Raw genomic sequence first — 14,317 nt, 5'->3', positions numbered from 1 at the left:
TAGTGTCATGACCGTGATCGTCATAGAATTCGCAATACTTTATTTTATTCCGCTTACCAAATTCTGTCAGCGGAGTTGCAACCGCAAAGGTCGCGCATATTGGCTCGGTGGCTAAAATTTCTTTTGGTGTCTTAGACAGGCTTTTGAGCAGCGCATAGTTCTGATTATTAATGCCGCGCTGATTATTGTTTCGATAATTACCACTTGCTCGTCCTTTATCATTCCTAATAGGGCCACCGCTAGAATACCTTCCGCGAGAATTGCTTCCACTGCTTTGATCACGTGACCGATCATCATCGTCTTTCCTTTCATTGCGCGAACTTGCGGTGGGAATATGATTATCTTCGCCACTCCGCATATAATCGTGGCATTCTTTAAGTGCTTCAGCATAAGTTGTCGGCACCGTATGGCGCAGACGCTTGACCAACGTTGGGTGACTTTCTGAACTTATACCATGTATGAGCCCAGAAATTTGCTGCTCTGGCTTAAGATTTGGTATGCGTAAGCACTCATTAGTATATCTCGTGAGAAATTCACCCAAAGATTCCTTGGATTTCTGTACAATATCATGACATTCGATGTGAGTGCGTTTGCGCGGTCTCTGATTTTGATACTGTAGCAAGAACATCATCCGATCCATGAACTCGGATATGCTACATGCTGGAAGTTTATTAAACCATTCGCGAGCAATTCCCTGAAGCGTCATGGGAAATATCTGACACGCAACCGGATCCACCCACCCTTGGGTACGCATTGCGCCTTCGAAACGATGCAGGAAGTCATCTGGATCAGTCAAGCCATTGTAAGTACCTAACGTGTGAGGTATCTTTGGTGCTGATGGAAACGGATATGCAGTTATATGTGAAGGAAACTTATCAAAAGTGGTTGGTAGCTCAAAGGGTGGTTTAACAGGGTCCCCTTTTAGCCCCGCGAAGAAACGCTTCATCATATCCTGAACAAAGTCAGGTTGTGAAAATAAGTGAACCATGTCAGGAGGTGCAGCCTGCATAAATTGACCTGCAAGGTTCACCTGTCCCTGAATATTTTGCCAAGGTTATACCTGTGTCTGCGGGTATAACCAAGGTTGTTGCGTTGGAAAAGAAGGAAGACCTGATGGCGCAGAGTATACAAGTAGTTGCAAAGGAACCGAAACCTATAGCGCAGATGTCTACGAGGCCTGAGGGTATGCCGTTAACAGCCCAACTGTATGCGCCGTGCTTTGCTGTTCTTCAGTTATTGGCGTCCAATGTGAGTTTGTGTCTGGAATGACACCGAACCCCTAACTATTAAGTAATGCCTGCGCATCCACGGGGGTCAGAAACTGCAAAACTGGATGCGGCTGTTGCCAAGGCTGCAATGGTGTAAATGATGAATTTTGCTGACCGCTCTGCGTCTGCAGAGGGATTGAAACTGTGCTACTGTAAATAGGTACCTGGCCACAACATACTACATGCGCCCACAGCATCACCGCTAGTGCCTACAAAGATGACTCTTGGATCCACTGCGGAAAAGTCCAGCCGTGTGGTTGTGACTGGCGAGTTTGCCCTTGGTGGTGTAATTCCATCCAGGAATATCGGCTTATACCTTTGAAAAGGCTCGCTGGACACGGGTGGAGGGTAAGGCGTGTATCCCGCCCCCGTAGTCATAGCGTGCGTCTGCTGGTTACCAGACGGTGTGTTCTGATTGTCCATTTGAGTACGTTCCGATGATCCCTCGGAAGCCATAATACTGTAAAAGAAACAAAAAATTCGAAAATTCTGTAAACAATGAGCCTTATGATTCAAAACTTTTTTTAAAAGAAAAAATAATTAAACACGTCTTGAATTAATTCGGATCTCAATGAAAGCACCACTTGATCATGCATATATTTTCCATAGGGTCAATATGCCTGTTCAACATGTTTAAGGGGGGTTTAAGGATCTTAGAACTTAGCTCTCCGGTCCGGCTACCGTGAATAACCCTGGCTGACATGATGATGTCGGCGGGGTGGCTAAGTGGTTAAGTCCACATTCGATAACGTTCGTTGATCAGAAGGCCCCAGATAAGGTTGTAGGTGCAAGTTTATGAAGAACTAACCTGCAAACCTTTAGAAGTTGAGAGTCGATGATCGTTACTACGTGTTATAGGCTGTGTTGTTTTATTTTGTGAAGACGACTAGGGTATATATAGGAAAACCCTAATCCTAGAATAGTCCAAGATAATGATGATCCATTCCATAACAAACTCCCCGAATCTCGGATATAATTATGGAAAAGATATTCAAGCTTGATGGCCAAGTAACCGCCATTCCGGGAACAAAGGTATTCGATACGCTACCGCATACTGCATACCACATATAAAGTATATGCGTACACACACTAGTGATTGCCCGCATACGTATAGAATGCGCATGCGGGTTGCGGTATCATTACTCAGCAATCCTCTCCTGCCACCACTCATCAAACCAATGTGAGTTCTTGTAAAATAATGCATCATAGAAATATTTTTAAAAAATAATGATAAATAAATAATGTGTTTGTCTTATGATAGGAGATGGAACTAGCATATGACTTGAGAGGACACATGGAGCAACTACATCAAGAGATTATGGAGTTGCAAAAATCTATAAGAAGTTGTGTTAACATGCAAGTCAAAATGCAGTATTCCTTCAAGCAACATGTACTTGCCAATACTGCAACTTGTTCAGGTTAGATTTTTGAACCTATATATGTAGTTGCTAGTACTGCAACCAGTTAAATCTGAACCATTGAATCATCCATATTTTTGATTTTTGAACCATTCAATACAGTTACATTGTATGATTGTGGCTACAGCTTAAAAGAAAGAAAGGAAGCCAACAGGTTTGGTGACACATGACTGCTCTATTTGTAGAGATATGCAAGTTGATTCACTTCTCTACAGGTAGTAATTCCGTTTTACACAGTTACTAATTGTATTGTAAGTGGTCCTAATACCATTGGGCTTGTTTTATAGATGTGGACATATGTTGTAATACCCCGTCAAAATGAGGCAATGACGTGCTGTATTACCAGAGGTCAAAGTCTGATCGATGCAAGCTATATGCAACGTTTTAAAAACAATAGTGGCATTTTATTCATAAAAACCAAACGTTTACAATACTTAAAGAAAACCAACAAAGTACTAATCAAACCAAATGAAAAGACATAATGCCACTATCAAAGTTTAAACAAATATTCATTTCCAATGCATGACCTCTACTACCTTACTAGTTAGAGCGGAAGCATTCCTTAATTACCTGAGAATAAACATGTAAAAACGTCAACACAAAGGTTGAGTGAATCATAGATTTAAGTAGTATAAAGTGTAGAGTATAGACCACAAGATTTCATTTGCATGCTCGCAAGCACCTTTAAAAATTTAAAAAGATTCTATAAGTTTGAGCACCCAGTAACTAAGCCTTAACGTTTGTTTAGTACCCCTGTTGTTACGTACACCTAACCAAAATGTACTACCTCAAATAGTATACGCCCGTTAAGTTTAGGTTAGTTTCTAACCCAGACGGACGGGGATGTCAAGCTCTATGGATCCATATACACCTATTCGCGCCCACCAGTTCTTAAACTGATAGTTACTAGTTACCAAAGCTAAGAGATTTTCGGTTATAACTCGGCATAGAATGTAAGTTTAGTACTTGTGTCTACTTGTAAAACAGAAAAAGACATGTATTCTCACCCCGAAAACAGTTTATTAAAACAATTAAAAAGTTAGGGCTATGACTCACCTTATGAGCACAGTAACAGTGTGATAGCAAGTAGCAGCGGTAGTCCAAAATTGTCAACCTATCACCATTAGGGTTTAAGTTAGTTGGATCATCATGGTCATCATCATCATCATAATAGTTATGTGTTTGATATATACGTTCATATATATTACCGGTGTCCTTTCTAGAGTTTACAATGCTAATCATTCCCACATTTTAGATGTTGCATAACTCAAATGATCCTCGTTTCTATCAAGTAAGGCAATGGACAGCCAGATGTAACCAGGGGCCAGGACTCTTGATCCGACTTTAAGTCGTGACATTCGAGATCCACAACCTTATCCCAAACTGGAAACCTAGACACCATCCATGACCGCAAGTAGCGGTGAGTCTCGCAAAAGTCATACGTTATTTGTTTGTGATTTTTAATTCCACGTATGTTCTAGTGAGTATAGGAATACATCACTTGTTTATTTTTTACCATGTATATATTTACACACATACACATATACTTCTAATTATGAATAACGTATATATGTATCTACATTAATACATGCGTGCACTCATGTATACATGTATATCTACATATACGCATGAACATAATCTTCCATATATATATCTACGTGTTTCATATATACAATATCCATATTTTATCAAATCTTTATCAACATAATACATTATAGCAATAATATCCATATTTAATCATATTCGTTAATGTAAGTATTATCTTTAAAGTTTAATTCATAACTGATACTTAATAATATTAACTTCATAATATTATCATGTTCATTACCATTAACTTCTCATTCCTATCACAAATTCATTATCACTTAATAATTCAATAATGTCTTCTAAATAATCTTCCTACTTTCCATGATAATATTTATAATGATATAATTTTATTCATACTTTTTTTTAAACCTTAATACTTTCATTCATTATCATTACAAGTTTCTTTTTTTTTTCTTCTTTAAAAAAAATATATAGATAGATATTACAAATATATAAATTTATACTCATATCTAAAATTAAAGTGTCAAACCATACTGTTAGATCGATAAGTATGTACATATATCATTTATATTGTTTTTTACACTTACATATTAATAAATAAAAATCAATAACCAATTAAGGACTTGTTTTACATTAATGTCGTATATCAGGGGGTAATCGGTAATTCTAGGAATCTACTTCTTTAATTTTTGATCATAACCATAGATGGAGGGCTAAACTGTAACCTTTAATTAAATCATGTATCTTTATCGTTTTGTTTCATGGAACTTACAACAGCATCCATTTTTGTTTTATTACTATATATACATATTGCTTTAATTCTTAATTCTTAATTATAACATGGCATAATACTTGAAGTATTAATCAAAAGCTTGGATAAAAGCTTATACCTTTGGTTTAAACAACGAAAGAGAGATGATCGGGTGTTTGCGGCAGTCGAAGCTCGACCGGAAAACAGCAGCGGCAGCAGCAAATAGTCGATCAAAGTTGACTTTGTTGATGGTTTGGCTCGTCGAACAGCAACAACAACAAAAGGGTTTCGGTTTGGCGTTGGCGACCGCAAACAGTAGCAACAGTAATCGTACAATCGATGGTGCGGGTGTGGAAGTCCGACGAGTAGCAGCAGCTTGCAATGGCTTGTGTGTTGGTGGTGGTCGAGGGTTGTTATGAGGGTGGTGGGGAAGTCGCCCAAGGTGATGGTTGTTTGGGTTTTTCTCACGACAGCAAAAAGGAAGCAGGGGCTTTTGAGGGTGATTTTATGAGTTAAATGGTGAGTTTTGTGTATATTTATAGGGTAGAAAGTTAGAGTTTGAGTTGGGTTTCAATTCCTCAAATTTTGGGATTGAGTTCAAGTTAGTTTAGGGTAGGATGTGGGTTTGTTTTAGGATAGCAAATTTAAAAATCAAGTGACAATTTGTTGTACAGCAACCTTGGCCGACTACCTATCCCATATTCATTTTTTTTTTACTTTGTTTTTGAATATGGGTTTTGATTAAATGGGTTATACTTATAATTGAAAGTGGGTATAGATAGAGGACAAAGTGGGGACAAGTTTGGGATGACTATGAACTTGAAACTTTTATTTTTATTTTTATTTTTTTTATAGCCGGTTTTAATTATATATATATATATATATATATATATATATATATATATATATATATATATATTTTTACTAAATTAATGTGCGTTTTAGTCCCTGCACAATTTATTCGCGTTAATCCTTCGTTAAATTTTTATTGATGACGATGATCCATGATCGTAGGTTTAGGTAACCTCGTTACCCATTTCGTTACTTTCATTAGTTTTGGGTTTTCTAACCGAACATGTATTAGTTGGACTACCTAAGTTTCAAATTCGTTCGTATAAAAATAATCGAAAAAGTTGGGGTGTTATAGTACCTACCCGTTATTAGAAATTTCGTCCCGAAATTTGGTCGTTGCCATCATCTGGCGTTTCGTTTGCAAATAAATGAGGATATTTCTCTCTCATGTGATCTTCACGTTCCCACGTGGTCTCAGGTCCTCGAAGTGCGTTCCATCAAACTTTGACGATTGGTATTCTACTTTGACGAAGTCCTTTGACGTTTCGGTCAATGATTTCCGCGGGTTTTTCAATAAAGTTCAGTTTGTCGTCAACTTGGATTTCATCAAGTGGGATGATAAGGTCCTCATTTGCTAAGCACTTTTTCAAATTCGACAAGTGAAACGTATCGTGTATTCCAGCGAGTTGTTCAGGTAATTCTAGTCGATAGGCCACTGGCCCAATACGTTCGATGATCTTAAAAGGCCCCACATATCTTGGGCTCAGCTTTCCTCGTTTGCCGAAGCGTATTACACCTTTCCAAGGTGACACCTTTAGCATAACTCTATCCCCAACTTGAAATTCTAAGTCTTTCCTTCGAACGTTGGCATAGCTCTTTTGACGACTTCGGGCCGTCTCTAGCCTTTGTTTAATCTTTACAACATGCTTGGTTGTCTCATGGATGATTTCAGGTCCAGTCAATTGTCGGTCACCCACTTCATTCCAACAGATCGGCGATCTACATTTTCGCCCATAGAGTGCCTCGAACGGTGCAGCTTGGATACTTGAATGGTAACTGTTATTATAAGAAAACTCAGCTAATGGTAGGAATCGATCCCATCTTTTACCAAAATTCAATAACACAGGCTCGTAACATATCCTCGAGCGTTTGAATCGTTCTCTCGCTTCGTCCATCTGTTTGAGGATGGTAAGTAGTACTCATGTCTAACTGCATCCCCAAAGCTTCTTGTAACGACTTCCAGAATCTAGAAATAAAACGACTATCTCGATCCGAAATAATAGAAACAGGCACACCATGCCTTGAAACAATTTCCTTCAAATACAATTGAGCAAGCTTTTCCATCTTGTCAGTTTCCTTCATCGGTAAAAAGTGAGCTAATTTGGTGAGACGGTCAACAATCACCCAAATCGTATCATAACCATTCGCAGTCTTAGGCAACTTGGTAATAAAATCCATGGTAATTCGTTCCCACTTCCACTCGGGAATCTCAGGCTGTTCCAGTAGTCCAGAAGGTTTCTGGTGTTCAGCTTTAACCTTAGAGCAAGTCAAGCACATTCCTACATATGTGGCAATATCCGCTTTCATTCCAGGCCACCAATATAACATTTTTAAATCATGATACATCTTGTTGGCGCCTGGGTGAATCGAATACCTTGTCTTATGTGCCTCATCAAGCACTTTCTTTCTTACTTCGCCAATTCTTGGGACCCAAATTCTTCCAGCAAAGTAACGAGTTCCATCTCCTTTAATTTCGAACTGCTTGTCTAAACCTCTAAGAGATTCTTCCTTCTTATTTTCTTCTTTAAGCGCTTCAAGTTGGGCATCTCGAATTTGTGTAGTCAAATTGGTATGGACAATCAGATTTAAAGCTCTAACTCGTAAAGGTTTAGCCCTTTCTTTTCGGCTTAGGGTGTCAGCCACTACATTTTCTTTACCAGGGTGGTATCGGATGTCGCAATCATAATCATTTAATAACTCAACCCAGCGTCGTTGCCTCATGTTGAGTTGTTTCTGGTTCAAAATATGCTGCAAACTCTTATGATCAGTAAAGATGGTACACTTGGTTCCATAAAGATAGTGTCTCCACATTTTGAGTGCGAAGACCACAGCACCAAGTTCTAAATCATGTGTGGTGTAGTTTTGTTCGTGGATTTTTAGTTGACGGGAGGCGTAAGCAATGACCTTTTGACGTTGCATCAAGACACATCCAAAACCTTGGCGGGATGCGTCATAGTATAAGACAAAGTCATCGTTTCCTTCGGGTAGGGATAGGATAGGAGCAGATGTTAACTTCTGTTTTAGAAGTTGGAAAGCAGCTTCATGCACATCGGACCACTCATATTTCTTTCCCTTGTGTGTCAAGGCGGTCAATGGTCGTGCAATCTTTGAGAAACCTTCAATGAATCTCATATAATAACCAGCAAGACCTAAAAATTGTCGCACTTGGGTTGGCGTCTTAGGTGCTTCCCAGTTTCTAATAGATTCAATCTTCGCTGGATCCACTTGTATCCCTTGGCTACTAACCACGTGACCAAGGAATTGTACCTTTGATAGCCAAAACTCACACTTTGAAAACTTTGCGTACAATTGTTCCTTCTCGAGTAGTTCCAATATCAATCTCAGATGTTGCTCATGTTCCACTTTACTCTTCGAGTATACCAAGATGTCATCGATGCGAACGATTACAAACTTGTCCAGATAGGGCTTGCATACACGATTCATAAGGGCCATAAATACTGCAGGAGCATTTGTTAGCCCGAATGGCATCACTAAAAATTCGTAATGGCCATAGCGAGTTCTAAACGCTGTCTTGGCAATGACATCACTAGAAACTGTAATACCCCGTCAAAATGAGGCAATGACGTGCTGTATTACCAGATGTCAAAGTCTGATCGATGCAAGCTATATGCAACGTTTTAAAAACAATAGTGGCATTTTATTCATAAAAACCAAACGTTTACAACACTTAAAGAAAACCAACAAAGTACTAATCAAACCAAATGTATTTAAAAATGAAAAGACATAATGCCACTATCAAAGTTTAAACAAATCTTCACTCTTCACCCTCAATTGGTGATAACCAGATCTCAAATCGATCTTAGAGTATACGAATGACCCATGTAGTTGGTCGAATAGATCATCGATTCTCGGTAGTGGATACCTGTTCTTGATAGTTAACTTATTCAGCTCGCGATAGTCGATACACATTCGTAGGGATCCATCCTTCTTTTTGACAAAGAGAATGGTGGCTCCCCATGGAGATGAGCTCGGTCGGATGAAACCTCTATCCAACAATTCTTGCAATTGGTTGGATAACTCTTTTAGTTCCGATGGTGCCAGTCTATATGGTGATCGTGCAACTGGTGCATCTCCGGGTACGAGATCAATCTGGAATTCTACTGATCTATGAGGTGGAAGACCAGGTAGTTCTTCGGGAAAGACATTTAGGAATTCTCTAACGATCGGTACATCTTCAATTAAACTTTCTTCGGTTTCGATCTTTTTCACATGTGCTAGGATAGCTTGATAACCTTTCCTTAGATACTTTCGTGCCTTCATGCACGAAATCAGGTTAAGTTTTACGCCGGTTTTATCTCCATAAACCATCAAATTTTCCCCGTCATCAAGGGGTATACGAATCGCCTTCTCGAAACATACGACTTCGGCTCTATTCTTAGACAACCAATCCATTCCTATTACTACGTCAAAACTTCCTATTTCAATAGGCATCAGGTCCACCAAAAATGGTATTCCTTCTAAAACTAAGGTACAGTCTTTGTAGATTTTATTAGCCTTGATAAGTTCACCGTTTACCAGTTCAATACAGTACTTAGTGTCTATGGGTACATGGGTTTTGTCGAGCATGCAACTAGATTCTATGGGTACGAAACTTCTATTTGCACCACAATCAAACAATACTGAAACAATGTGATTGTTTAGAAGAAACGTACCAGTAACCAAGTCGGGGTCCTCACGAGCCTCGTTAGCATTGATATTAAATGCTCTTCCTCTTCCTTTCTCTGGTCCTTTCTTGTTTGGACATTCATTTCTAAAATGCCCCTTTTTACCGCACTCATAACATGTCTTCACGGCACCGTTATTAGTAGCAGGAGGATTTGCGGTACCAGTAGTCTTTGACCAGCAGTTCTTGGTCAGGTGCCCTATTTTCTTGCACTTTCCATAAGTCACAGTGCATCTTACCTCATGGTGTCTCTCACACCTTGAACAGTAAGGAGCCTTTCCTTGATACCCCTTTCCAGAAACTTCCTGCTTTTTGGAGGACTGTGAGTTAGAATTTCCAGTCCACTTCCTCTTATTATCCCCAGATTTCACTTCAGCAGCATTCCGTTGAGTAAATTGATCCATGAGATCATTTGCCATATTAATGGTCTCTTGCAAAGTTTGGGGTTTGGAAGCATGAACGCTAGCTTGAATATTTTCAGAAAGACCCTTAACATAACGGTCGATTTTCTTCCTTTCAGTTGGGACCATTCTCGGACACAGCAGAATCAATTCCAAATAGCGGTTGGTATAAGTAGCAAGATCAATCCCAATAACCTTTAGATCCCATAACTCTGCCTCCATCTTCTTAACTTCATTATCGGGACAATACTCAGCAGTCATACAGGTTTTGATGTCTTCCCAAGGGATGGCATGAGCAGCCTCGAGACCCATAGGTCGAGCAATAGAATTCCACCAGGTCAAGGCTTTACCTTCCAGTGTGGAAGTAGCAAACTTTACCCAGTTAGCTTGAGCATAATTACTAATACTAAACACTGACTCCATCTTCTCAATCCAATGGGTTAAACCCACCGGTCCTTCAGTGCCTTTGAATGGTAGTGGCTTACAAGCCATAAACTCCTTGTAAGTGCAGTTTTGTATTGTGTTTGAGCCTCCAGGCATATTAGCCAATGCAGCGGAGACACCTTCATTGATAAGTGCTCGGAGTTCATCAGGACTGTAGGTTCGTCTTCCAGACATTGTTCTTCAAACAATAAATATAGAGTTAGCATCATTAGATATATATGCATATTGTCAAATAGTCTGGGTAATTTCTCCATTCGGAGGAGGTCATAGGGTGGTAGCTCGGTGAATGACTAGGACTTTCATCCTCGGAGTCGGAGAGAATGATGGGGTTAACTTTTGACATGTTATCTAAAAGAAAACGAGTAAATCTAGAGTAACAAGTAAGTAAGGCAACTTATAATCATCTAGTTATAGATTAGGCTTATTAACGTATCCTATAGGTAGACACACTAATGCATCCTAATTCCCTATAACCAGCGCTGTGATACCAACTGTAATACCCCGTCAAAATGAGGCAATGACGTGCTGTATTACCAGAGGTCAAAGTCTGATCGATGCAAGCTATATGCAACGTTTTAAAAACAATAGTGGCATTTTATTCATAAAAACCAAACGTTTACAATACTTAAAGAAAACCAACAAAGTACTAATCAAACCAAATGTATTTAAAAATGAAAAGACATAATGCCACTATCAAAGTTTAAACAAATCTTCATTTCTAATGCATGACCTCTACTGCCTTACTAGCTAGAGCGGAAGCATTCCCTAATTACCTGAGAATAAACATGTAAAAACGTCAACACAAAGGTTGAGTGAATCATAGGTTTAAGTAGTATAAAGTTGTCATAACCCGACCTTAACCATAAGGACGAATACAATAACATATGATTTAATCGCGAGGTATTGACCTCTATATGCGACATTTTTCAAAAACTGCATTCGTTTTTACAATACAAACCATAGCTTTTATTACAAATACAAGGTTTAAACAACTTAATAATGATTATCGTTTAGCGATAATCTTAGACTTACACACTTTACATGTGATAATAAAAATACGACTTCCAACATATTTTACATTACAAATACTCCGTTATGCAGTTTTATTTTTGACACAAATATGCATACTCAAGATCTTGCTTAAATTCAACATGTTGCAGCGGAAGCTTTTAGTTATCACCTGAGAATAAACATGCTTAAAACGTCAACATAAAGTTGGTGAGATATAGGTTTCATGCCGGTAGCGTTATAAATATAGACCACAAGATTTCATATATAAATGTTTTAATAAAAATATTCTAAGTTGTTGAGCACTTGATAACCATACTTAACATTTAATCAACGTCGCATATTCCCTTTATTATGAAATCTTACTACACCGTACCAAGTGTAGTCACCGAAATGAAGTACTGTGCAACCGTTGAATACTGGTCGTCCAGTTCAGTTGGGGTTGTCAGGCCCGATAGATCTATCAACAGGATTCGCGTTTACAATACCTCATGTAAATAATAGTTACCAAGTTACAGGGAAGTATGCCAGTGGTACAACTCAACGTAGAATATATATTTTTAATCACTTGTGTCCATAACGTAAATCATAAAATGCATGTATTCTCATCCCGAAATATTTAGAGTTTAAAAGTGGGACTATATACTCACTTTTGCCTTGAAGGTATTTATCACGACTTGGTCTCCGATAGATATCACGAACCTAACCATATATATAATATATCAACATATTTTCTTTTTAAGTAATCGTTACACATATATATATATATATATATATATATATATATATATATATATGTATATATATGTATATATATATATACTTTTAATACTTTTAATAGTTTTAATATTTTCTTAGTCCGTAGTTAGCAGTCCGATGTTAGTGGTCCACAATTAGTTGCTTAAATAAAATAAATAAAGACTCCATCGTATTCATATTGATCAGAATTAATCTCGACCTATGGTACCATGTTGTCAAGTGACGTGTTGCGTACATAAAGTACCGTGTTGTCAAATGACGTGTTGCGTACAATCATGAGGTCTTATGATTAATCTTCTCGTGTTCTTTACGGGTGGTCCTGAAATATATAAAATCAAAACATAAGTAAATATATATGAAATATCATATTAATTAGAAATATATGATTAATTTAATTTTTCTCCAAATATTTTCGTAGCTAAACTAGTTTCGGATACCCGATCTTGTTTTAGTCGTAGTTTCTTCATTACAACTCCGTTTTTGTTGGTTCAACTTGCCACTTCCTTGGATCGAGTCAAATTTTAAGAATATGAACTGAAAATACCTTAGGTTGTATTCGAAATCACAGGTTATAGGTCAAACTTTGGTGAAACTTATGAAAGTGATCATTTTCCATCATAAAAACAACATTTAATGATAATTTTTCTAAAAATACTTACACTTTGATTTGAACCATGAAATTTTTATGTGTTAACATATTCATAAGAAATATCATTTTTCAGAACATGAACTTCCAATTCAAAGCTTAAGATGGTTTTTAATTATCCAACCCAAAACAGCACCCGGTTGCACTCCGACGACGTAGATTCAGTTTTTAAGATGTTCTTTGTAAAACCAAGTAATATCTTGTTAAGTTAGCATATCATTATGATATATTACAGGTCTTGAAGTGTTTTAAAAGTTAAGTTAGAAGGATCTATTTAGTTTGCAAACAAGTTTGAAATCATTCAAACTATGTTCTTGTTGTTAAAATTTTACAACACAAAATAAGATAGCTATATAAATATGAATCGAATAAGGTTATGAACAAGGTTACTACCTCAAGTTACTTGGACAAAGATACTGTAAAAGATGAGAAAAATCCTAGAACCAAAAGAATGGTGGAGTTGGATCAAAAGGTTGGAAGTAAACTTGTATTTTTGGAAGGATTATTGAAGTTTTCTTGTAAGGAATTTATTATGATGATTAAGGCTTGTTTTTGAAGCTAGATATTCATGGTTATTTGCTGAGATTGTGAAGAACACTTAAGGTTCCTAAGAGTGTGTTTTTGGTTAGAGAAAATGTGTAGTAAAAATGAAATTGGAATGGAGTATAAATGGTGGTGAAAAGATGTATAAATTTGTAATATTGTGCAAAAGTCTTGTAATATGCCAAATTGATTAATCATGCATGCTAAGATCCAAAATTAGCTGACTCATGGCTGCTAATAAAGTGATTGTGATGTGTATATACTAATATTAAATACGTATAAGAGCTAGGTATGATACGAGTACATATACTCTAGGTATACGTGTAGAAATTTTGAGAAAACGGAACGAGAATTCAAATATAGCTATCTTTTGTAAATATACTTATATTGTTTTATGTATATAAGCCCTTTAAAAGTGATTAAATACATATTTATACGATACTTGTATAAGTATTATAGGTTAAAGGTATATATGTCAAATAACGTTACGTATAGTTATCATTTTGAAAACTTAAGTTTGTAGTCTCAAAGTATACTTAACTTATTGTTATTAGTACACAATGAGATGTTAAACCATTCTTAGATCATGTTAAATATATATAAATACATATATATACACAAACGTATAATTATCGTTTGTTATATAGTTCGTGATATCATCGGTCAAATTGGACGGTCAAACGTTGTGTAAAACTCTTTTTAAAAACATAAATCTCAACAATTTAGATTACTTATCATGTTGGTAAGGTTTAACTTATGTAAATATTAATCTCAT

General features: G+C 37.1%; 1 protein-coding gene across 1 annotated transcript; it reads right to left on the bottom strand.

Moving 5' to 3' along the window:
* Positions 1–6,274: 6,274 nt before the first annotated feature.
* On the bottom strand, positions 6,275–10,760 carry LOC139864050 (uncharacterized). Its single transcript, XM_071852636.1, has 5 exons — positions 9,263–10,760; positions 8,345–8,611; positions 7,994–8,173; positions 7,432–7,708; positions 6,275–6,878 (listed from the first exon to the last, which is right to left on the bottom strand). Exons 1-5 carry the CDS (start codon positions 10,758–10,760, stop codon positions 6,275–6,277), a joined length of 2,826 nt encoding a protein of 941 aa, XP_071708737.1.
* Positions 10,761–14,317: the final 3,557 nt, after the last annotated feature.

Source organism: Rutidosis leptorrhynchoides, chromosome 8 (assembly GCF_046630445.1).
Source record: "Rutidosis leptorrhynchoides isolate AG116_Rl617_1_P2 chromosome 8, CSIRO_AGI_Rlap_v1, whole genome shotgun sequence".
Lineage (NCBI taxonomy): Eukaryota > Viridiplantae > Streptophyta > Magnoliopsida > Asterales > Asteraceae > Rutidosis > Rutidosis leptorrhynchoides.
The sequence above is the reverse complement of the archived record's forward strand: the minus strand, read 5'-3'. Positions and strand labels throughout refer to the sequence as shown.

Coding starts and splice junctions, on each gene's coding strand:
- LOC139864050 (XM_071852636.1), bottom strand. CDS start 10,760: ATGTCTGGAAGACGAACCTACAGTCCTGATGAACTCCGAGCACTTATC. Junction 8,612..9,262: donor AAAGATCGAAACCGAAGAAA/GTTTAATTGAAG, acceptor GGGGTATTACAG/TTTCTAGTGATGTCATTGCC. Junction 7,709..7,993: donor CTATGACGCATCCCGCCAAG/GTTTTGGATGTG, acceptor ACCCTGGTAAAG/AAAATGTAGTGGCTGACACC.